General features: G+C 41.1%; 1 protein-coding gene across 4 annotated transcripts; it reads right to left on the bottom strand.

Moving 5' to 3' along the window:
- Window positions 1-2,372: 2,372 nt before the first annotated feature.
- lats2 (large tumor suppressor kinase 2) lies at window positions 2,373-26,387 on the bottom strand. Of its 4 annotated transcripts, XM_051711218.1 has the most exons (10): window positions 26,029-26,387; window positions 24,385-24,520; window positions 23,277-23,535; window positions 22,348-22,756; window positions 11,176-11,308; window positions 9,521-11,058; window positions 8,488-9,070; window positions 7,992-8,174; window positions 7,799-7,905; window positions 2,373-7,641 (listed from the first exon to the last, which is right to left on the bottom strand). In XM_051711218.1, exons 4-10 carry the CDS (start codon window positions 22,699-22,701, stop codon window positions 7,111-7,113), a joined length of 3,429 nt encoding a protein of 1,142 aa, XP_051567178.1. In that variant the 5' UTR covers window positions 22,702-22,756; window positions 23,277-23,535; window positions 24,385-24,520; window positions 26,029-26,387; the 3' UTR covers window positions 2,373-7,110. The 4 variants fall into 4 exon arrangements, with proteins under 4 accessions (XP_051567178.1, XP_051567176.1, XP_051567177.1 ...); XM_051711216.1 differs by lacking the exon at window positions 24,385-24,520; XM_051711217.1 differs by lacking the exon at window positions 24,385-24,520 and having other exon boundaries at window positions 23,277-23,530.
- Window positions 26,388-26,437: the final 50 nt, after the last annotated feature.

Genomic DNA, 26,437 nt, shown 5'->3' with positions numbered 1-26,437 from the left:
TTCCATTATCGTCAGCAAGCCGAGTAATATTTTTTATGGTGTCAAAATAAAAGTTTCTCATGAAATCTATATGAATGAACGTTTTTTTCAGACAACAAAGAACTTGAACGCGAGGTACTCGTAATTATCACTTCAGAAGTGGGAAGTAGGATAATTCCGATAGCACATGAAGGCAACATAAGGTCTATAGGAGAAGGGTATAGCTGCAGGCATAGCTCCAAAAAGGGGCGTTCGCTCCAAATTGCCATTGAAGATATAGGGAGCCCCTTACCTAACCTAACCTTTTCCCTAACCTTAACTGTGAGTAGAAGTGACGCCCTTTTGGAGTTACCATGCCCTTTTGGAGATTCTGCCCCCATTTGGAGGTCTCCGGCCTGCAGCTATACCTACGGGTGCTTCTCAAACGGAAGGCTGCAGCCTAGTAAGGCTGTGTCCTTCCTAGGCCAGTCCTTCGGAGGCTGCAGGCTAGACTCCTCCTCAGCATTCACCGCTAGAATGAGATGGTCTAGTAAGTGTGCATGGCGAACCATATGCTTAGAACCATATGATATTTTACTTTGTTTAGAAATTCCATATACTTTAGAAAACGAGAAATATGTCCTTAATCTCTTCATATAATACATTTTGCAACACTGATCTTAGAATTTATATTTAAACCCTTTCAAATATAAAAGAAACAGAACCATATACTTGTAAAAACTATAAAACATTTACTGCTCTTCAATTTCATGTAATTGCCCTTTTATTAATTTTAATTTTAATGAATTAATTTTTTATTTTGTGCTTTGTATCTTCTAATTTCTTGCATTGTCTAAACTTTTTCTACATATTGTCATTGCTGCAAATGCGAATAATGCAATAAAGGTTTCTGCCTCCGCAGTCACGCGACTCGTTTTCCACCCTTTTTTTTTAATAATTTGGGATATGTGCAAAGGATTGTGGGTAATTGAAGGCCATGAAGGATACACCCGATGCATCCTCCAAAATATGGCAAACGAAGGCTGCGAAACGAGGCTGCCTTCCAAGTGTCCTCACAATTGAGACAGACTTCGACGATGCTTGATGACGTGGCAGCCGGGACATCCAGCCTAACGAGGCTGCAGTCTTCCATTTGAGAAGCACCCTACTTGAAGTAGTAGTATCTCAATCTGTGGGTGTTTCCAAATCGGAATGGCCATTTTTCAACTATCCGATGAAAGTAGGGAGTCTCAATATAATAATCAGTGGGCGTTTTCAAACCAGGGTGGGCATTTCTTTCTTTCTTTTTTTTCCTCCCCAATTTAGAATGCTCAATTCCCAATGCACTTTAAGTCCTCGTGGTGGCATAGTGACTCGTCTCAATCTGGGTGGAGGAGGACGAATCTCAGTTGCCTCTGCGTCCGAGACAGTCAATCCGCTCATCTTATCACGTGGCTTGTTGAGCACGTTACCGCGGAGACAGAGCGTGTGTGGAGGCTTCACGCTATTCTCCGTGGCATCCACACACAACTCAACACCCGCCCCACCAAGAGCGAGAACCACATTATAACGACCACGAGGAGGTTACCCCATGTGACTCTACCCTCCCTAGCACCCGGGCCAATTTGGTTGCTTAGGAGACCTGGCCACTCAGCACAACCTGGATTCGTACTCGCAACTCCAGGGGTGGTAGTCAGCATCTTTACTCTCTGAGCTACCCAGGCCCCCCCAGGATGGGCATTTCTGAACTATCCAATGAAAGTAGGAATCACAATGTAGTAGGCAAATCGTGTAAAGCAGTTGAAAAATGCCCACTGATTGGAAAACTCCTATTTTGGTTAATATAGGTAATTGAACACTATTGTATTTGAATGATGTTGCATCCACACTCATAGGTGTCAGTGTAAGTCCAAGACAACACAAACAAAATTTCTGCATGCACCTTTATTCAAGGATTGCATTTGGACACACTAAAACTTTTAGTGCGCAATGTCATATTCTACTAGTCCTATTGTGCCTTTTGAAAGAGAGTGCCATGCGGGTGTGAAATTGCTTTAATAAAATAATTTCATACTCTCATGTGTTACATCACATATTTCCCCATTCCATAGAGTATTTCCCCATTCCTTTGCTTTGTGCATTAATTTTAGTTTATATCATTATTTCTTTATTCTCTTTATTATTAAATGTCATTTGTATAAGGCGTTTATTTTCTTATGTATATTTTATAAAGCTGACTCAGAGAGATACACATAAGAATTCCAATGTACCTGTACAAATGGCAAAATAAATCTAAATCACCTAAAAATATAGGGCGTTGCAGTTCCTCTCACACTATATGACACTTACTGAAAGACCAGCATAGCACCTTGGTACAACCACACACCACCTCATTCAATAATACTCCAAAAAAGTGGATGATTTGTTTCATTTAATTTAGACATATACATTTACACGTGAAGACAGTGAAAGCATTTCTTAAACATTCTTAATTCATTCATGTAAAAATGAGATAAATCCAAATGCATACTGTCTGTAATACTGTAGACATGTAGGGGTTCAAAAGTTAGCTTAGAAAAGAGAAAAAAATAAGAATTAAGGATACAAAAAATATGTAGATCTGTATAAATATACGTTCACTAGTAACAATATTGTATAATACATTTAGAAGATTACAAACGTCAAAAAGTCCCAACCCATTTTTCCGTTAAAATATAAAAACATACATTAAAGAAAAGTCCCATCATCACACACTTCTAAAGATTGTCAGTCAACACTTTCAAAAGTAAAACACAAGAGAATCCATCCTAAGCACAGCACACACATTACATTCAAACCTTATACCTGACTCTGAGAGATTCATAAAAAAACTAATGTTTTTTTCACTGAGTGGTCCATACTGATGAATATAGGTTTGCAAAACATTGGCCACACATGCTGTCACACTCCATTAAGCTCAATGAACTTTGGACCAAAGGGATGAGTTTAGGTTTTTATATACAAATGGCACACCATCATAAGTTTTCTCCTTAGTGTACTTTTTAAAATGTCATTTACCTTTAAGGAGGGTCATACTGAGACATGTACACTATATTGCCAAAAGTATTCGCTCACCCATCCAAATAATTGAATTCAGGTGTTCCAATCACTTCCGTGGCCACAGGTGTATAAAATGAAGCACCTAGGCATGCAGACTGCTTCTACAAACATTTGTGAAAGAATGGGCCGCTCTCAGGAGCTCAGTGAATTCCAGCGTGGTACTGTGATAGGATGCCACCTGTGCAACAAGTCCAGTCGTGAAATTTCCTCGCTACATAAATATTCCACAGTCAACTGTCAGTGGTATTATAACAAAGTGGAAGCGATTGGGAATGACAGCAACTCAGCCACGAAGTGGTAGGCCACGTAAAATGACAGAGCGGGGTCAGCGGATGCTGAGGGGCATAGTGCGCAGAGGTCGCCAACTTTCTGCAGAGTCAATCGCTACAGACCTCCAAAGTTCATGTGGCCTTCAGATTAGCTCAAGAACAGTGCGTAGAGAGCTTCATGGAATGGGTTTCCATGGCCGAGCAGCTGCATCCAAGCCATACATCACCAAGTGCAATGCAAAGCGTCGGATGTAGTGGTGTAAAGCACGCCGCCACTGGACTCTAGAGCAGTGGAGACGCGTTCTCTGGAGTGACGAATCACGCTTCTCCATCTGGCAATCTGATGGACGAGTCTGGGTTTGGCGGTTGCCAGAAGAACGGTACTTGTCTGACTGCATTGTGCCAACTGTGAAGTTTGGTGGAGAGGGGATTATGGTGTGGGGTTGTTTTTCAGGAGCTGGGCTTGGCCGCTTAGTTCCAGTGAAAGGAACTCTGAATGCTTCAGCATACCAAGAGATTTTGGACAATTCCATGCTCCCAACTTTGTGGGAACAGTTTGGGGATGGCCCCTTCCTGTTCCAACATGACTGCACACCAGTGCACAAAGCAAGGTCCATAAAGACATGGATGAGCGAGTTTGATGTGGAAGAACTTGACTGGCCTGCACAGAGTCCTGGCCTCAACCCGATAGAGCACCTCTGGGATGAATTTGAGCGAAGACTGTGAGCCAGGCCTTCTCGTCCAACATCAGTGTCTGACCTCACAAATGCGCTTCTGGAAGAATGGTCAAAAATTCCCATAAACACACTCCTAAACCTTGTGGAAAGCCTTCCTAGAATAGTTGAAGCTGTTATAGCTGCAAAGGGTGGGTCAACGTCATATTAAACCCTATGGATTAAGAATGGGATGTCACTTAAGTTCATATGCGTCTAAAGGCAGGTGAGCGAATACTTTTGGCAATATAGTGTGTGTATATATATATATATATATATATATATAAAAATCATATGTTGTTTTAAAGTGGTCGTAAGGGATAATTTAACAATACTGACTTGACATCTCAGTTTGGTCTAATGCAGGCACATAACGACATGATTGTCAGTAAGCTTGAGATAATTAATACAGAGAACATATTGTGCAGTGACCCATAATCATAACAAATGATTAGATCACATAAAAACAATATTAAATGGACTTCAAAACAACTGTCAGTCTTATCATTGAGCAAACCATGCATACATATGTATTTCAATATCCATCCTGCCCTGGCATTCACATACATCTCCTTCAGAATCTTAGTGACAAGCATTCATTCTTGCTTCTTTTTTTTCTCTTTCTCAAACTAGCCCTCTCTTACAGTCAGGACCAGCCTGAGAGCAAGAAGAGGTATTCCACATCTTGAAATACTAATCAGCACATGGTGGACACACCCACAGATTCATTAGAAGGCACACAAGTCATCATCTTACACCAGACCATTCATACTGACAATCAATTCCACACTTTATACACAGAGAATAAAAGTATTATGATAATGTACTTTATATTGTAATAATAATAATAATAATAATAACAACAACAACAACAAGCAGCATTGGGTCATAAAACTAAAATGAATGTATAATTCAATATAATATATACTTTTACATAGCATAATTCAGTTTAAAGTTATAAAGGCTATTTGTTGTATTTAGAAAACTATATAATGCATTTTCTGTATTGCACATATTCATACCAGACACATTTGCCTTTTCTTTCGCCACATTTTTCACTGTTTTCTAAAGATTATCTACAACTGCCTCAAAAGAATTCTTTACATTTCAGCCATAGACTTGTTATAATACTGTGCTGTGTGTGATCATCCATTGAGATGGTGCTGCAGCCTTGATGTCAACACATTTTGCACAAGCGTTCAGCAAAATTTGTTGAAAAAGTTCACTGATGGTGACAGACAATATTACTTCCAGTGGATCTGGATGAGGATGAACACACAAACAACAAAAACAAGTCACCCTGACTTTTAAGACCTTCTATGAAACTGAATGCAATTAAGATGTTTTGAGCAACAGGTTAAGAATAAAGCCAGAGACAGAGTTAAACAATGTGAAGCATTTAAAGTGTTAAGCTCTTGTATTGTTTCTCAGATTTGTTAAAAAGTTAAAAAAGAAAAAGTGTAAAGTTGCGGCATTGCTCCGGATAGCCAGCTGCATGGCCACTGTGTCTGTGGCAGTCTGAGAAAGCACAACTCTAAAAACAACACATGATTTGTGATCTGTATATAATATAACTAGCTATAACTGGTAACAGGTTTTGTAATGCAAGCTTTTAAACAAGTTAAATAAAGCCAGGCAAGAGAAGTGTCAAATTAAAATCTTCGTAGAACAAAGCAATACAACTAAACTAACACACCTGGTGGGATTTTAGTAAACTGCATCATGGCATGATTATTTTCACAAATGTGACTGTAGATTGCTGGCAAGTGAGCAGAAAGCAAGAATTAGTTCACTTTTCCACTTAAATTTTTCCAGATTGCAAAATCTATATTATAATCCAATTTTTGTGGCATCAACAAACTTCATGTTTCAACATGCAATTATTCAGCTCTAAATTAATAGTAGCTGAAATATTTTACAGATGTTACTTTCAAACCTTTAATAATGATGGGCGTTTTTAAGAACCCATGTTCACAAAGTGCTGGCTGTACGTATAGAATATTTTGTCTCAATACTTATCACTTCTTAGAACACCATGTAACCTGATAAGGCATGAAACATAAAATGAAGTATATCTGTAATATTTACAAAATACTGTGATTAGTGTATTTAACTGCCAAATATAGTGTGATCTTTCTGACTGACTTAGCACGATACATATATAAAGAAGTGACTTCATTTCAGTCCATAATGTGGGACCTTCAAAAAGCATGATTCTCTACAGTGTCACTTTGAGCCACTTGGTGGCGCCACAAAATGATCTCAAACATTTAAATCTTTTTTTAGACAAATTAGCCAAGATCCCATATTTGAAAATCTGGCTAATGATTTTATGAGTGATTAAAAATAAAACACTCAATGAACCTCCACAGCTTTGACTGACAATGTTTTTGCATGTTGCATTTATATTTTTTTGTGGGATTGCGTTGTGGTGGAGGATAACACTATGCATCAGTCTGCTCTCTGACTTAATTTCCTAATTACTAGGCCACTACCCCAAGCCAAAATTTCTTCTGATCCCTCACCATGGCCTCTCTGGTATTCGGAATGGCTGTGTTAGCATCACCTGGCTGAGAGAGGTGAAGGACATTTTTTTTTTTTAATTATCACTGGGGTATTTTTACCCAGTGGAATAAAGGAATGGGAAACCATTGACACAGACCACACTAAACACAAGAGTAGATTGGTTTGACTGACAAACCACAGAGCAGCAGCAACACGTCTCTGTTTTTTTGTGCTCTCATAAGAAAGCAGCCAAATTTATCAATCACACTATCATCCCCTGGAATATATCTTGCTTTATATCTTGTGCATTTCCTTGGTCGCAAGGTCAGTGCTTCTCTCAGGCAAAAGGATACTGCATAATGATTTTGGAGGAATAAAAAAATTTCACATGGAACATTGCACGCACTGTTTCTGTTGTTCTCCGTGTTCTTCCATTTCTTTAACGTACAAAAGTACACCCTGAAGAGAAAGTACGGCTTAAAAGAAGGGTAGGAGATGCAGCCTATTAACTGGTAAAGCCCTGTATGGGTAAAGGCAGAGCAACATGAACACCCATTCTAACAGTCTCACACATAAACCGGCTCACACCCTTCCCCTTGTTCTTCCTCTTCACGAACCTCTTCCTCCTCCAACTCAGACTTCAAGCTACTGCCCTCACCACTAGAGGGCAGGTCTTGCTTCGCTTCTGGGGGCTTGGGATAACGGAATGGACAACCATTATCATCAAAAAACCTGCGGAAGGTGAACTCGTAGAAGGCGTGCTCGGGGTGTTTGCCATGAGCAGAACAGAGGGTGTCCCAAGTGCGGGTGCTGTCCCCACTATCGCTCCAGGCCCCTGGACCGCCCTCCTCCTCCACGGGATCAAAGTTGGATGTATCCATAGGGTGGGCAATCTTGGGTCGGTAGGGGGCAGGCTGTGTGCGAAGATTACTGGAGAAATCCATCTCAGAAAAGAATGGGTGAGCTTTTATCTCTCCAGCCCCGTTGCCCCCTAAACGCACTTCCGCTGAGCAGCAGAGCTGACCAATGATGTCAACCGCCTCAGGGCTCAGCTTCACTTGTGGTGGCACCTGCAGGGTGTTCTCCCAGTTTATCACCTGTGGAGTAGACATCATCATTGACAATGGACCCAGAACACAGTTCCATTACCATCCCCTTTACATTTAGTGATAACACAACACCAAAGAAAACCTTGTTGCATTAATCAAAACTGTTTAAGCAAAGAAACCAAAGAAGATGCATGTATTTTCTTACCTTAAGCTGTGTCTCTGTTGGGGTTGGAGCAAGGAAGGGTGGCTGGCCAACCAGCATCTCAAACAAGATTACTCCCACACTCCACCAGTCACACAGCTGTGTGTAGCCTGCATATTAAAACATCACAATTAACAGGTGGAGAGATCTATAGATACTATATTAATAAACAGGTCTCTTGAAGACAAGGTCTTACCTTTGCGCAGAAGCACCTCAGGGGCAATATAGTTAGGAGTGCCCACCAGAGAGTGTGCCAGGCAACGCTGGTGTTGTCGAGTCGCCCGCTGTTCTAAAGTCATCAGGCGGTCACCACAACGGCAGTTAGACACATCATCCCAAAAGTCACTTGGTTCCATACTATCCTGCCGGATATGGTTCCCTATTCATGCAATGTAGAAGAGAAACACAGCCAATTAATTAATTTGAAGTCTTCAAGGGGCTAAAGAGAAGAATCATATAGAAACAAGCAATAAAATCTTTAGTCTTTGAAAGAAAAAAAAAAAAAAAGAGAACCAGTTTAGGAAATCGGCCTGGATGTGTATAAATGTATATACATCAGCAAACAATGCAGATATCAAATAAGTGCTTCTTGCCAATGGTTTGGCAATCATTGCAGCAGTATTTAATGTACTATTACTAAAAATTCCACTTTACAAAAGCGATGAGCTTCACATTGTCTTCATTATCTTTACCTTTTTGGTAATACTTTGAGTTATGAGTCCAACGGAACCCAGTACACAGACCAAAGTCAGTCAGTTTGATGTGTCCATCCAGGTCAATGAGAATGTTGTCTGGTTTGATATCTCTGTGAATGAAGCCCATTTTGTGTACACTCTCAATGGCTAGCGTCAGTTCTGCCACATAGAACCTGGCTAAGGGCTCTGGGAACACCCCCATCCGGATCAGTAGGCTCATCATATCTCCTCCAGGAATGTAATCCATGACAAAGTACAGGCTGTCTCTGTCTTGGAATGAGTAGTACAACCTGACTACCCACTCATTGTCAGCTTCTGCCAAGATGTCCCGTTCTGCTTTCACATGGGCTACTTGGTTCCGGTTCAGAACATCTTTCTTTCGTAGAGTCTTCATGGCATAGAGAGCCCCTGTGTCCAATTTGCGTGTAAGGCACACCTCACCAAACGCCCCAATGCCTAGCGTCTTGATTTTGACAAACATAGATTTGTCCATCTTGGCGCGTCGCAGTCGATTGTAGTTGGATTCCTTCTGGTACAGCATCTTCCTCATCTGTTCCTGCTCTGCTTCTGACAGGCCAGCCTGGTGGAGACAAAGAGATAGAGGAGGGTGGGTTTATTTGATAACAGTAACAATAACACTCATACACACCTCAGAAATTATACTTGGATTAAAATATTATTGCATAAATCAAAACTAAACAATGACTACATTTCATATCTTTAAAATTGCCTGAAATTAAACTCGAGCAGTGGTAAAAGGAATAGTCCAGCCAAGAATGAAAATTCTGTCATCAATCATTTACTCAGAAACTTCTTCACAATGGTTTGCCCTTATAACTCCCAAAAGCAAAAAAGCAAGTTCTTTCATGAACAAGTAAACATGTACTCACCAACATGCAAAAAAGAGCAATGGCAAAAGTCAAAATTTTCACAGTAAAATAAGTAAAAATTTCGGGTTTTTTCTCACCAAACCCGATGACAGAAATTTCATTTTGGGTGAACTACTCCTTTAAAGTCCAGTGTTGCTCACCTTGGACATCTCTTGCTCCAGCTGCATCCTGCGGTTGAGTTTTTGCTGGTAGGTCTTCATCACATTCTCCACGTGCTGCTCCATGTAGAACTTGAAGGCGAATGGAGAGTAACTCTTGATGCGTGACTCCCTCTTCTCTTCATCTCGGGCATTCTTTCGCACAGGAACCGGTGATGTCTGGATCTGCTTCTTATCTTTCACAGCCTTCTCTCCTTTGCCTGCCTTCGCTTTGTCTTTGGAAACAGGTTCCTCCTGCTTTCCTGCTGAGGCACTCTGGACAGTTCTACTTGTTGCACTGACATCTGGAAGTCCACCCATGGCTCCAGACTCAAGGGATGCAGGTTCAGCTCCAGGTACAGAACCAGGCAGGAGCAGTGTTTTGGGGTAAGGTGGAGGAGGACAGCGGTGTTCTTGGTTAGGCTCCAGGGTAAAAGTCTCATCTGGCATATAACCATGAGACTCAGCTGCTTCTTGGGCTTGTGCACTCAGCCAGCCTGGGTGGCATGGTCCCACTGCTGTCTTTGGCTCAGGCCTCATGACCCGTATACTCTTAACAGGTGGCTGGATTGGTGGAGATGTTACTGCTGTGATTGTGTTAGGTGGACCCAAAGGTGCCTCCTGCTTGCCAGCAACACTTGCTGTAGGAGGCAATGCCTGCCTCACAGTCACCTTTTGATGGTTGTTGAAAGAATTGGTTCTACTAGGGACACGTACCTCGCCTCTAAACGGCCCCTGTGGCTGCCTAGCTGGAGAAGTCCCCTCAGGAACTTGGGCTCCTGGCCAATGATGCTCATACAGGTCAAGGTTCAGACTGGCCCTGGAAGGAGTAAGAAGGCCTTGAGGAACATCTGAGAATTCCCCACCCATTGCTCCAGTGGCTACACCAGGGGGACGTGGCATCATGTGAACCTGGTGTGTGGTAGGGCTGGCTTGGCGTGGGTGCGAATGTGGTGCCAGATATAAGTTGGGAGGGTAGCCACCACCATTTTGGCCCATTGTTCCTTTGCTTGGCATAGTAACATAGTTGTCTGGTGCGAGCGGAGGCATCTTGTTCTGGAAGGAAGCACTCCGTTTGACTCCATAGCTGGAAGGCTCCATCATATGAGGCCTATAGTCATAATGAGGGCCAGGGCCTCCTGGAGGCTGAGCCTGGATTTGCATGGGTGGTCCAGGCACACTGTAGCCCATCACAGCCTGGTCCATCCCACCAGGGTAGCCTTTTTGCTGGGCTGGACCAGAGGTGTACATAGGGTTCCCAGGGTTATTTTGGGGAGCCATGCCTGTGGAGTAGGCACCCATACTGGCAGGACGACCCATTGGGTTTCCCATGGCAGGACACTGTGCAGAGTTGGCAGGTGGTGTCATGTAGTTCATGACAGGTGGTCCACCCATGTATGCTCGAGCCATCTCACCCTCAGCCGCATAACTAGCTCCTTCATATAGTGGTGTCCCCATTTGGTGATAAGGGGTCATGGCACCTTCCCCAGTGCCCTCCATTGCTGATCTGTGGTCCATCAAATTTGACATGCCACCTTTCCCTATAGGGTTAGGGAAATGTAATCTCAAATTAATAATTCATCATAAATTACATGCATATCTGTATATCCATCTTTATATGTATAGTTGTGTGTTTCAGGGAGTAAGTGTGTACATACCTGGGGATGTCTGTTTGATGACACGTACAATCTGTTCATTGTGTGGGTCCAGGTAACCCATTTTACTTATGTACTCCAATGCTGCCTCGATGTTACGGCTCCCAGTCTGTTTTAGGGCACGCACTGCCATTTCCTGTTTTAGAAATTAAAAGTGAAAACTCAAAATAAAGGCATCATTTACAGTTAAAAAAATAAAAATAATTATTCATTTTTTTGTCATTTTGTTCCAATGCAACATTCGAGCACTCATTTAAATAGACAATCAAGAGTCCAAGGCTTCCTTTATGTAAAAGGCCATGTTCTAGACTAGTTTAGTTACTGAAGTTCTTGAGACAAAAAAAGCTTCCTTCCAGACTCTTTGTAAGCATGTTGAATTTGTTGTGATCATACCATATCGTTTTGGCCTCTGTAAACCTCTTCAATTATTTACATAAACTTTTGTGTGTAAAAATGCACACATGGACATGTACGTAAATATAAACCAAACATGCACACATACTGTACACACAGCAGATAAAGGTTAAGACTACATTCCCTGCAGCTGCTTCCTCTACAAGTTATGAACAAGCTCTTTCCTTTGCCAGTCCCCCAGTATATGACAAGGGCAAAACACACTATGAATCTGGCACTCTTGATCAATCATAACAATATTATTGGATTGAAACAACTGCCAAGACCTATGGATTTGAAAGTAATACTCCACAACATAACACATTATTTTTGCCTATTTGTTTAGAGGCAGAACATTTTTTAAAGAACTAGTATAGTTATAAACCTAAGTGGATCTTCAGTGATTACCCACCACACAACAACTCCATTCAAGACACGTACAGTCTTCTCTGAGAAGAGACCCACACCTCTATGTGGAAATCCCCTTGAATGGCATATGCTCTCATTCAGAAGACATTCTGCCTAAACCAGATTCTACACCACAGCAAGCTGTGTCTCACACCGCCTCCAGTGGCCACCGTGATCCTGCACCAAGCATGCCATGGAAAAAAAGGGAGGGAAAAGTGCCCCATTCAGCACATAACTGGGCTGTTTGTCCTCTCTGAATTCAAAAGGACAGCATATCTAGGCAAATAATATAAAATAACTGTAACAAAGCTTCAGCAATAAAGACAAGGAAACTTTCACCATTTCATAAAGTTGGTTCGATGGCATTGACGGAGCAAATGTTGAAAAACTGAATGAGCCTAAGCACAGCATCAGTGGGCACACACAGCACGCAGTGCAGTGCATCCACACACATTCTACACATTCCCTTATAGCTAGATAGTGTGCATCCATGTGTACAGCCATCAGTTTGTCCCAAGTCTTTAAAACGATGATTATTACTTATGATGTGCAAAACTACATTTTAAAAATCGACTAGTTGGTGGAGGGCCTGAACAACTAGTTGACTAATCAGGCTTAATGAATCCTGGGGCATTTCACACTGGCAGTTTAATCAGAAGAGTCCAGGGTAGTGGACTGTGGTACCGAACCAGAGACTTAACAACCAATGTGTTTTTGTGTGTCTGCACTGTTTTTCAATTGTTGTCCTTTGTAAACATGCTGGATGGACGTCTTTGACCGTTGCCCAGTGTCTCGTGCATGCGTCACAAAAATCTGACATCCTGAAGAAGGCTGCAAAGAGAACTTCATGCAACTGTGTGGTAGGGACATGGTCAAGCGCCAGTTTGTGAATGGAGAGCGAGTTCGGGATATGAGAGCGGTAAGGATTTACACCTGGAGTGACAGCTGTTTTCTATTGCAGTGAGAGGTGGAGAGGGATAAGAGCGAGACCGCCAGAGAGGGGGAGATAAAGCATGCGGCTGTTTATGTTGTTGTGTGTTTTGTGTACTTGTGATAGACACTGAAAAGTGTATTCTATAAAAAAAAAAAAAAAAGGTCTCACATTGTTTAACCGGCTCCCGCTTCCTCAATGCTTTAAGTGACCTAGATCTTGCCACAGTGGTGCCGAAACCCGGGAGTTTTTGGAGGAAGGAAACATTGTCATGGAGTCCTCACCGCTGGCCGACGTCATCAAGACCCTCGCCAGCATCCACCAGGCTCAACATCAGGCCCTGCTTGAGCTACGCATGGAACAGGAGCAGTGGTTCCGGGCGCTGGTCCAGGCTCAAGCAGAGGACCAGCAGGTGTTTCGGAGCTTAGTACCCACAGGAGGGGTCTTCCACAGTGACCCCAGCCGCGACTACGGCCACTCCACAAGCCACGCTCGCTAAGATGGGGCGGCAAGATGACCCTGAGGCCTACATAGAGCTGTTTGAGCGAATGGCCGAGGCGTGGAAGTGGCCGAACACCCAGTGGGTGGTCCACCTTCTGCCGCAGCTGACTGGGGAAGCCCAACAATTTCCGGTCGACAACCTTCTGGTGTATGAGGATTTGAAGAGAGCCATCTTGCTGCGGGTCGGCCACAGCCCGGAGCAGCATCACCAGCGCTTCCTCTCACTGATGCTTGGTGAGCACGGCTGCCCGTTCGCCTTCTCCCAACAGCTCCGTGACGCCTGCTGGAGATGGTTTCTGGATTGACAATGCGACGTTGAGGCCGTAATCGATTGTGGTACTGGAACAATTACCCGGTTACCAAAGGGAACGGAGGAATGGGTCCAGTGCCACCACCCAGCGTCGCTCGAGGAGGCAGTCCATCTGGCAGAGGACCATATGACGGGGTCATATGACTTCTCTCTCTCTCTTTCTCTCTCTCCCTTCTCCCCTCCTTCCTTCCCCTCCCTCCCATCCTGTTCCTATTCCACGGAAACGGGGAGTCCCCCCCTCCCAAACCAGCTCCCCGGGCTCAGGGATTGGTCAACCCGCCGGTTCCCCTGTCTCTCTCCGCTCTTTACCCCAGGTTGAGGAACTCGCCACCACGGGTGCGGGCGTAAAGTCTGGGCCTGTCTGTTGGAGCTGCGGGGAACCTGGGGATTTCCACGACCGATGCCCAGTGATGGAGGTGGGGGCATTGATGATCCCCGACACACCGCAGGCCACCCCTGATTGAACTGGAGCGTACCGGATACCTATGAGTATTAAGGGGGTACAGTCCAAGCCTTGGTGGATTCGGGTTGTAACCAAACCTCCATCCACCAATGCTTGGTTCAAGACTAGGCTTTAGGTACAAGCCATCGGATGAAGGTGAGGTGTGTGCACAGGGATATTCATGATTACCCGTTAGTGACGGTCACTATTAAATTTTGGGTCAAAAGCATAGTGTCGAGGCTGCAGTTAGTCCCCGCCTCTCCCATCCCCTAATTTTGGGTATGAATTGGCCGGCATTTGCTACTTTATTGAGGGGCATTTGTGTGGATAGGTCCTGTAACAGTGTCTCAGTGTGTGGTTTGCGGTTCGCTGGCTGGGGAGGTGGTGCCGGGGCTGTTTACGTCATCTCTGTGTCAGGATGACGCAAGGGAGGGGGAAGTCTCGGCTTCCCTAGCCCTTAGAGGATTCCCTGCAAGGGATTTCCCTCTGGAGCAGATGCGAGACGAGACCCTTAGGCACGCCTTTGACCAAGTGAAAGTGACTGAAGTGATTGCACTCTCATACCCGTATTTTTTGATTATCAAGGATCGGTTGCATTGAGTGACGCAGGACACTCAGACAAAGGAGGATACAACCCAACTGTTAGTACCGAAGAGTTGTTGGGAAATGCTATTCCAGATGGCTCATTATAATCTGATGGTGGATCACTTAGGGCAATAAAAAAAAAAAAACACTGAACCGTCTTATGATCCGTTTCTATTGGCCACGCATTCACGGGGATGTTCGCAGGTGGTGCATGTAATGCGCATTATCATGAGGGAGCCACCTCGTCATGATGGAGCAGCTGAATGACCTCTCCCTGCTTTGGGGACAGTTTTATTTGAAAGACTGGAGCAAGTATCTTATTTTATTAAATGCATCCACCAGACACTACAGAATAAGTGTAATATCTGATATAATCTGGGCTGAAATGGCTGTGATGCCTACACACCGCTAGTTTCCGCATACCTGGGAGCGCCTGCTCTCAGAACTATTCTGCCGGATTGTGAGGACCCACTTTATTTACCAGCTGTGGGTTAAACACTTCCGAATGACAAGCGCTACGTTCAAAGAATTGTGTGCCAATGTCGGACCATTCGGTGGGCTAGTTACATCAAGCTATCGCAAACCCATAACACATGCACGAATGGTCAAAACACGCCATCGTTTTGTACATAAATCGTTTCATCGCCTTAATGTGCATTTTAACTAATGCACTAACTCTAGAAATTCACCTCCTCCTAGCACATTAAATTTTAAGCAAATTTAGGAAGTTTATTCACATATCAAGCATTTCCATTCAGGATTTTTTTATGCGCAATTTCAAAATGCGCATAAAAATAGTTCGATGGAAACCCAACTACTATCTAACTAGACTCGCCTAGACTTGTGGCAAAAGACGCTCATAAAACAGAGACATGCAACTGAATGCATATAGCTGTAGCTGTGGTGTATTAAAGAGGATGATGTTAAGACACAAATTCTCTCAGGGTGATTTATCCTGCAAACTGTCTAACAGCTAAAGCACAGCATTATGTCAGCATGCCAGTTAAAGCACTGCCACTTAAAAAAATAAAAAAATCCTAAAAAAATAAAGAAATATTCTAAATCTAGTCCACCACAGTAATTGACTATTCTGATTAGCTGACTCTTGACTCATCGCTAATTATTACAAGCAATTACTGTACATACACATATTCAGGCCAGGCACTACAGTCTGTCCTGACTCCTGTACAAAGCACAGTAGAGAAGCACACAGGAAATACTCCAAACACACGCTGTACGATCATTGCTCTCAGAAATGCTGGGTCTGTCTGTTGCATTCCATCACTGTCTGCTCCAAGGGTGTGTGCCTTCTCGTCCCCCTTAGTGATTTAAAGGCGCCACTCTCACTTTCTTTCTCTCTCTCTCTCTCACACACACACACACACACACACCAAAACAACATGGACTTCAGTCTGGTTTAGAGAAGGGCTGGGTCTGGTTTGGCCCTGGGTAAGAGTTTCAGCCCTGACCTCCCCTGTCATGGCGACAGATGTTCAGGACATTCCACAAACCAGGAAGCAAGAATTCTAGCTATGTGGAAATCTATGCTTCGATCTCCCTTTAAATGTTCTCTGTTCCAATCTGTCTTTAACATTCAAACTGGTTGTTCCCAAAATATCCTGTTTGTATTTACACCCTTTTCATGATGGCCATCGCCATAAGCCTCAATGCTACACTAGACATTTAAATCGCTGACTGTGGTGACGGTTAGTATCCAGGCAAAGACACAAATATTTCTTTATCTTTTTTCAAACTCTGAATGAAAAAGTAAACAATAACTTACTGACTGAAGTGACAACTACTGTATATTCAGCCACTGTTCAAAAAGCCATTTTTATGAGCTTCCACTTTTGACCCAAATTCGAAAACACATTCCACCATCGTAAATGGAAATGAAAGCCATATGGAGACTGAGATATAGGAGCATTTGGACAGCATCATCAGCGGATGTACGTGGAGAAGCAGAACATCATACAGACTATAAAAAATAACTTCCCCTCAGTAGTGCTTTCTATGAACTAGACACAATATCTCCATTCATGAAGATAAAAGTATCTAAAAATGCACAGATATGCCTGATTGCATGAATGCTGACCACTAAAAAATAAACTAGATAACTCCAAACTAGATCTGAGAACCATCGACTCGGGTGAACTTGGTCAACATTAAATCAAAACTGACCCCATTTACTTTCTTAATGCACATTCCTGATCTTCTTGTGCCCTATTCATTAGTGCATGTTATTTTAAATAAACATTTTGTCTTAATTATTTTTATTAATGTCCTAACTTGATCAGCCTCTGAAATTACACTTACATTCTCATTCTCACACTCAAGTACACTGATCAGCCACAACATTAAAACCACCTGAATAATATTGGGTAGATCCCCCTTGTGCCGCCAAAACAGTGCCAACCCGCATTTCAGAATAGCATTCTGAGATACTATTCTTCTCACCATAATTGTACAGAGTGGTTATCTGAGTTACTGTAGACTTTGTCAGTTCGAACCATCTGGCCATTCTCTGTTCACCTCTCTCATCAACAAGGCATTTCCATCCGCAGAACTGCCCCTCACTGTATATTTTTCGTTTTTGGCACCTAAATTCTAGAGACTGTTGTGCATGAAAATCCCAGGAGATCAGCAGTTATTGAAATACTCAAACCAGCCCATCTGGCTCCAACAATCATGCCACAGTCCAAATCACTGAGATCAAATTTTTTTCCCCATTCTGATGATTAATGTGACCATTAACTGAAGCTCCTGACCCATATCTGTATGATTTTATGCACTGCACTGCTGCCACACGATTGGCTGATTAGATAATCACATGGATGATTGTTGATGCCAGACGGGCTGGTTTGAGTATCTCTGTAACTGCTGATCTCCTGGGATTTTCACACACAACAGTCTCTAGAATTTACTTAGAATGGTGCCAAAAACAAAAAATATCCAGTGAGAGGCAGTTCTGCGGATGGAAATGCCTTGTAGCTCTGTACAATTGTGGTGAGAAGAATAAAATCTCAGAATGCTATTCTGAGATGCGGGTTGGCACTATTTTGGTGGCACGAGGGGGACCTACAAAATATTAGGCAGGTGGTTTTAATGTTGTTGCTGATCGGTGTATATCATGCTAACTTTTTACAATCCAATTAATTCCCAAAGGACAAATCAAGCTCAGACCTTCATTTCTTCTCACTCAATATCCAGTTTTACTTGAAAATATGTTTTTATGCTTGTAAAATGGGTAAAATGTGAATTGTGTTGCATATGTTGTGTGAAATGGTACATTACACAGCACAGACCAGTTAATATTTGAGACACTGAACATATGGACCTTTTTCAAAGACTGGGATGTGTTTTAGTCATTTTTAGCAGCGTAAACATAGCAAATGTTTTTAGAATTTCATTTTTTTATTACTTGGTGTAAATTTCTAACATATTACCCTGCATTAATTACAAAAACAAGTTACTACAGCTGCGATGGGGTTTCTAATACAGTTGCTGAGGGAGTGACTGTCAGAAGAGAGAAAGCTGCAGAATTTACTGTCATAATCAATCTCTATATTTCTTTTCCTCTTTTGGAAAGTCGTAGAAATGTAACAGCAGTCAGTGGATTTATTCTTTAGCTGTTGGAGCAAACGGGAAAGCAAAAATAATATTTGGTGTGGTCTCCCATTCTGCTATTGAAGTTTACCCTGCAATAGTTTACTTCCACATTCCAAAACCGGAAATGTGAAGCGGGTCAATTGGGCTTTAAACACGTGCAGAACCAACTTCTGCATAAATTGTACATAAAATCATTCTTACAAAGACTGCCACATTAAATTCAATGAGACAATTTACATAAAAATGGATTCATGAATGACAAGAGAAATTTGTTCAGCTTGTGTTGAACATGAATACGGCCCATTGGATGCATTGTGAGAGAAGACTTATATCAATATTTACACTTCACACATACAGTATCATAACATATATTTCATAATGTGTATATTCAAAGTACACAAACATCACATACATGAAACATTTCCTCCTTCAAAAGGTGGTTATGTAACTGCCGGCCGCATTGCTGTGTAATTTGTGAGGCGAAAACCAACGATAACGATCAACCTAAAGCAGCCTTGGGAAGGGACAGAGGCAGCCATTTAATTTCCTGGAATGTACGGAGGGGTCAGAGGAGCACAGGCCCCAGTCAGGGACCAACAGAGAACTTAAAATACCATATCACACAACAGGGCTGAGTCATTCACAATAATAGCTATCACTATTTAAAAAAATAAAATTAAAAAAACATGCAGAAATGTATGCCCTGCTCTTATGGGAGGTGGAGGTGTATGTGGTGCATGACTATTTAAGTGCGACAGGAACAAGACTCATTTAAAATACCAAAGGATTTTTGGCCATGCTAAAGTTGAACACTGGGAGAGACTAGGTCAGACAGACTGAGCCACAAAACACAAATGTAATGTTTTTGTAACAATTAAATAAAAACATTCAACCACCAGTATGAAGACAAGTGAAGAGAAAAACATAGGAAGGAATGGAAAAAGGGACCCAGTCAGAGTGTCTGTGCTCTCCCAGCCTACATCTGTCATTCATGCTGGGGAAAGTGTACCTCCCATCTTGAACTGAACTGATCACTTCCTATATGTGCTAATGCAGTACAGCTGTCCTATCAATGCAGGACAAAGACAATCCACCAAATGAAAGGACCCCCCAAATATGATGATCCCTTTGTGACAGACACTATTTTTCAAATATAAAGATACTGTATATAAGTCCATGTATGCATAGCCATTTATAGTGTGCATTTCCATATTTGCAGATTACTATATTTGCAGATTTGGTTGTTATTTCTTACTGTTAAAAACTAGGGCTGTTATTAAAATAAAAGAATCATTCACTTTTTTTCAATTGTGTAAAATAGTTTATTTATATATATATATATATATATATATATATATATATATATATATATATATATATATATATATATATACACATACACACACACACACACACACACACACAACCGGTCAAATGTTTTGAAACACTCATTCTTTACTATACTTTTTTTTTTTTTAACATAAATGGAACTATGGGAATTATGTTGTGACTAAACAAAATCCAAAATAAATCAAAACTGTGTTATATTTTAGCATCTTCAAAGTAGTCACCCTTTGCCTAGAATTTGCAGAAATGTACTCTTGACATTTTCTCAACCAACTTCTGGAGGTATCACCCTGGGATGTTTTTAAACAGTATTGAAGGAGTTCTCATCTATGTTGGGCACTTATTGGCTGATTTTCTTTATTAATTGGTCCAATTCATCAATTTCAAAAAGTTTTTTTTTATTTTTTTTATTACATTTTAGTTTTATAATTAAATAAATTAATATGTTGGCACAATTATATTTTTGTCTACAAAACAAATTTCAAACATTTAAGCATACACCTTCGGATCAAAAGATTTGATTTGAAAGATCATGAGAAACATTTCAGTCAAGTGTTTCAAAACTTTTGGCCGGTAGTGTGTATATATATATATATATATATATATATATATATATATATATATATATATAAAAAATCTAACATCACGGGTGATCCAAGTTTAAGTCCCAGCCTTAAGGGCCTTTCCCTATCCTTTTCCCCTCCCCAGTCATTTCCCGTCTCCCTATCTACTTACCTATTTAATAAAGGCAAAAAAAGAAAAAAAAATATTTATATATAATATTTAGATTTTTTAATATTTACAGCACCTTTTTGCCTTCACTAATTAATATTTAATGGTCCTGCGGTTTAACAAATTAATTTTAAATGTACAAATATTCCATAGTCACAATTAATATGAGGTCATAATAATTTTATAATTATTATTATTATTTTTTTTTATTCATTTGAATCCCCATTTCTCCCAATTTTGAATGCCCAATTCCCACTACTTAGTAGGTCCTCGTGGTGGCGCGATTACTCACCTCAATCCGGGTGGCGGAGGACAAGTCTCAGTTGCCTCCGCTTCTCAGACCGTCAATCCGTGCATCTTATGACGTGGCTCACTGTGCATGACTCCGCAGAGACTCACAGCACGTGGAGGCTCATGCTACTCTCCGTGATCCAGGCACAACTTACCACACGCCCCATTGAGAGCGAGAACCACTAATTGTGACCACAAGGAGGTTACCCCATGTGATTCTACCATCTCTAGCAACCGGGCCAATTTGGTTGCTTAGGAGACCTGGCTGGAGTCACTCAGCACACCCTGAATTCGAACTCACGACTCCAGGGGTGGTAGTCAGCGTCAATACTCACTGAGCTACCCAGGCCCCTACAATAATTATTTTTTTTAAATTTGCAAAATGCTGTTTAAAATAATTTTAGATGGAGTATACAGTACTATGTATGTCATATTGCAGGACTCCAAGGACATGTCATATTTAAGAATTAAATGTCAACGACTCATATACTGATTTTTCATAAACATTTGTTTATAAAACCTTCTATAGACAATATTTTGATCAAGATCCTTGTCTAAATCAGCCCTGCATCAGGACCAAAAGCACTAGCCTTTCTAAGATAAAACTGCATCAAGAATGCATCCAGACAACTTGATCCAAATCAAGCCTGACTCCATACTACACTTCATCTGATAGCATGTTTCTGCTTCCAGAGGCCTAAGTCTCTATTTATGTCATAAAAGCAGCTAGGCTCCCTTCAGCTAGGCCTCGTAATTCCACTGGGCCGTGGTGGATTTCTCGGTGGTGTTGTGCATGGGCTTGAGCACAACATTCCTTACATGCTGAATACAATCACAGGGCTGCTCTCAGAGCTGTATCAGAACATTAGTAGCAAAGCTCCAACACAGTCATTAGCGATATGACAAGGGGTCTGTATTAGAAGGTCTGAAACGATGCACACTAAATACATTCAATCTCAAAAAACAGATACAATGTTGGCAAGATTCTTGGTCAGATCAGAATCAAATGATTAAACAGGCTAATTTCAAATGACACTGATATTACAGAAAAAAAGTTTGAGAAGACAGAATTGAACTGCTCAAACGTGTATAAATGTTTTTGCTTTTGGGGGGTTAAGAGTGAGGAAGGGCTGACTTGGCGTCCACCACTTCCTTTGGGGTGGAGGCGTTTCACAGTGCTCTTCAAGAAAAAACGAAACTATGAAAATAAATTGTGAAATATGACTGCCATTTTACCATTACACTCAATATTATGTAATGATTTTAGACTTGGCAAAGACTGGATCAACTGCGCTGCATATCTACTGTACAATGTTCAAAGCCAATTTTGCTAAGCCTCCACAAGGTTCATTGTACTATTGCTCAAGCTTGGAGGAATTTAGGAATCCCTCTAAATATATGCGAAAACTGATATAGTGATTTATGCTTATTAAACGCAAGTGTTTATTTTTCCATTAAATAAAAATAAATTATATATATATATATATAACAATCCTTGGACAACATCAATACTCCATTTCATTACATTTACCAAGTAAAACACAAGAATTTGGTGACTGGAGATCCAATAAACAAACACACACACACATAGCCAACACAAACATTCTTTATCAATCTACCTCTTACCTGATCACAACCAGCATTGACAAGCTCCTGCAGCATCTGTCTGTTTACTTCACCAGGGTGCACCGAGCTGGATCCTGGACCTGACTCATTGGCAAAGGGCATCAGAGACTTGCGAATCTCACGTAGGGCATTTTGGTAGTTGTTGAACTTCTGGGGTGGCCGGAGCTGCTGTTGCCTACCAGCTTGGTCTTTGCCCTTAGAATCACCCCCTCTGCCCCCCTCCCCTCGGGCATTGCCTCCATGAAGCGCCTGGCTCACCAGCTTTGCTGGTTGTTTCAGTCCCTCCTTGATCTCCTGCAGACGTTGGCGTGTGTTGCCCACGTATGGGGCAGCAGGGAAGGTCTTGGGCCTCATGGGTGAACTGGCCTGGCTGTCACGTACTCCAAAGCCAAGTACTCTCACACAAACACTTCACAAAGACAGAAAGAAACCTTCAATTAATCACTCAAACTTCAATAAATGTTGGGGGGGGGGGGTGATACTTGAAACTATACAATTTTACCTCACAATACTGTCTGATGTCAAGAACTGATATTTTAGTTACATTTTGGAACACTGTTTCAGAACAAGTGTGTGTGCGAAACATAATATGGCACTAGATTCTCCATACAGCTATTTTTCTGATACAGCTATCAGGGTTTTTGTACAGTATAACAATCAACACGCTGGAATCAAAGTACACTATTCCCTCACATAATGTTTTTTTACTTACACTTACGGGCCTATGTTCTACGAGGAAGTAAAGAAGTTCAACACTTGTTGCACAAAGCACCGAAGTCCAATGAAGATGAATGAGAATCAAGAGTAAACATTTGCAATATATCACAGTTTTGAATTTCAAACATAATTATCAATTGTATATCTTATTGGAAGGTCCCTGCTGATTCCCACCCCACACGGTTGAAAAATAAGATTCAAAATCAACTTACACAAAACACACACAGCTGCAGTTCTGAGTTGTTTGACCTAAACAGATAACAGCCTGCAGTGGGAAAGATGCAAGGAAAGATCAGAAATCCTGCTGTTGCTCGTCTTTATTGCTGCTGCCTCTTTGGCTCTGGCTCTTGCTGGATGCTGGCCCACTCACATCCCAGTACCCCTTTCAAGGCTCACACTCCCCCTCCTCCCAAGACATGTGAGGGGTTACGTCTGCATGCTTGTTCCATCCCAGTCTTGTATGCATCTTTTCTTGAGGAGACAGGGCAAGACAGAGTTAGACAAAGTAGTCAGGGTGTGTGTGGTTCAGGCACATCTAAGGTCCTGCATCACTCACTACACTGTGTCTGAGTTCAATCAGACATTAATGCCTCTTTCATTGATTTGTTTCTAAGCACTAACAGATCAGCTTCATATTATGGTGATGTTACTCTTTCAAGGCAGTCAGAGGAAGAGCATGTTACTTTTATGTACCAACTCAAATGGAGAGCAGGCTAATAGTAATAATCCAAGTAATAAGGCAGACCCTCCATAAATAAAATCAAACTATTAACACAAGCTATGCATCACATACATAACACGTCTTCTTAAAGTGATTTATAGGGAAATAAAAGAAATTTGGGGAAAAAATTAGCTTTGAGGTCATATATATATGTTATGCTTGTGTACGATTGAAAGTTGACAAAATGTACTTTTATCACACTGAATAAAAGTGGTGACCTGCCATTGTTGCCAAAAGGAGCTATTTCTACCTGATCTAACCCTTAAAATTAGTTTTGTAGGTGTAACCCAGTGTAATCAGGTTGATTCATTGGTCAAATAATATTTGTAACATTAATAAAACAAGTTAATCTCAATGTTACCAAATGAAGCACAGTTTTAGGCTAACTTTAAAATAAAAAATTCCAGGTAATCTGACCAAATATATTGATGACTCATCTTGCACTCACAGGAATATCCTACATTTTGTCTAATGAAATGCTCTCTAGAATGAGAATGTCCCCTCTCCTTAATACCACCTGCCTCCAAGAAGCAAGTCTTCATTTTTATTTTATTAAACCACCAGAATTCAACATGATTTAAAGAACTCTCAGCACTAACAGGTTTTTGAATAAACATATTTTTGGGATGCTGGTGCTTAAATGCTATGCCAAGACTAGAGGAGATGTAGTCTTATTTTTAATCCATTCTGATTTCCATGCCTTCCATTCCAAGCCTTGCATCACAAGGACAACATCTAAACACAAATCCAAAAACACAAACAACACATAAATATTTCACAGATCATCCATGTGAAAGCAAATATTTATATTTATTACACAAGCCAATGAAGCCATTAATAATGCTACATCTATAGTAGTATTCACACAGCTCAGTGAGGTGACAAGGTATAAATACTAACTAAATCTGACCATAAACACTGCTGCAAAATATTATGGATCCAGCATAAACATTCACACACAGCTGGCATCAACACTGATTTGTTTTCTAGCTGTGTTCCTCTATAGTGGTAAATGCATCAAATAAATTATATTAAAATAAACAAAACATTGTATGCATGTGTTCTTCATTTTGAGGCTCTAAATTGTGTGATATCAACCTTTAGCTATCAATAACACCATGGGCACAAGATGGCACATAAAAAGGACATAAGAGATATCCAATAATAAATGCATCCAGTACAGGGTGCAGTGATTGAGAGCCAAAATTGTAATAATAAAATTAAACCACCACTTAGACTTTAGCTATTTATTTTAACAATAATCATAATAGGATTGAATGTGCTTCAGAATGTTTGTATAATTCTAGTGGCAACCCCAGATATCAGAGGACCTGTGCTTTGACCAGTCAAGGCTCTCCAAGTCCAATGAATACAATCACATATAAAACATATTTGTTCAAATAATCCATTTCATTATATTATCCACAAGCAACAATATCTTGACAATATAACATCAAAGCAGACAAAATGTGAATAAGAATGTTTTTAACATAACGTACATCTTACAAAAATTTTTTTTAAAAATGAACAATTTAGTGGGTGGAGTGAATTACACAGTATCAAAACAATCAGTGTGTAATGCAATAGGCCTGTAGTAAAGGACATTCTTGTCGTGTAATAATAAACATCCGATTTTGTCTAAACTTTTGACTGCGCGTGATGCATAAACAAAAACCCACGAAAGAGTAGCGATAGTTTGTTACTAGCGAGTACAAATTAAGCAACTTCTGTTTTATCAAGCGAAATGTATTGCGATAGCTTAAACGTTTCTGTGTTCTTCTTAGTCAACGTTTTGTTATTTGAGAAGGTGAGTTAGGGTAAACACTTTAATTCTACCATTTTTGTTTCATTCCTCGACTGTAAAAACAGGATACAGTCGCATTTGATGGACATTTTTTAGGTATATTACCTGGCATGTAAAACAGTGACCATTAGTTTCCAAGTGTTTTCATAGATACAAACTAACTTTGAGACGGAATAAAGTTGCTGGGCCTTTCCAGTTAGAGCCTAGAAATGTTAGCTCTTTGAGCGTCTGGAGCGAGAGGAACGCAGATCCGCTGGAGCAACTCCGCATTCCAATGCAGGGAGAATGTGCTGCTGTTCACTCCTCTGTCACTTTAATGAGGAATACAGCTCCATTCCTACACTTACAAACAATATGCTACCGCAAATCGAATACATCAACGAATATATACGTTTCATGCCCAGAGTGTTGAAAATTAATACAGTTTTGAGCCACTCACCATGTGATTTAAGTGGTACCTTAGTCCAAGGAACTGGTTTAGACTTGAGTAAAGTTGTAAACTATGTATCTGATGTTTTGTTGCCCAGGGATTGCCTTTCGATGTCCTCTCATGAAAAGCACACAGTGAAAATAATGGGATTGTCCTCCATTTTCTCGCCACTCATGGCAGAATTAGAATGCAGTACAAAGTTGGACACTTACTGCATCGTTAACATTCCAGAGGAGTCACGTGAGGCACCCATGCACGTCAGCACTGCACATACCCTGGGCGGGGCTTCCGACATTTACAACGCTGAGATTATTCTGATCTGATGCACAGAAACAGATCAAATCAATGTAATGGCGTATTAGCGGACCTATGCAATAGACTTGTGTTGTTTGCTTAGACATTCAATCTGATAATAGGA

The sequence above is a fragment of the Myxocyprinus asiaticus genome, chromosome 11 (assembly GCF_019703515.2).
Source record: "Myxocyprinus asiaticus isolate MX2 ecotype Aquarium Trade chromosome 11, UBuf_Myxa_2, whole genome shotgun sequence".
NCBI lineage: Eukaryota > Metazoa > Chordata > Actinopteri > Cypriniformes > Catostomidae > Myxocyprinus > Myxocyprinus asiaticus.
The sequence above is the reverse complement of the archived record's forward strand: the minus strand, read 5'-3'. Positions and strand labels throughout refer to the sequence as shown.

Excerpts from the sequence above, each read along its gene's own strand:
- lats2 (XM_051711218.1), bottom strand. The coding sequence starts at position 22,701 with ATGAGGCCCAAGACCTTCCCTGCTGCCCCATACGTGGGCAACACACGC. Across the intron at positions 11,059-11,175 it reads CATCAAACAGACATCCCCAG|GGAAAGGTGGCATGTCAAAT; the intron begins GTATGTACACAC and ends CTAACCCTATAG. Across the intron at positions 9,071-9,520 it reads TGGAGCAAGAGATGTCCAAG|GCTGGCCTGTCAGAAGCAGA; the intron begins GTGAGCAACACT and ends TGTCTCCACCAG.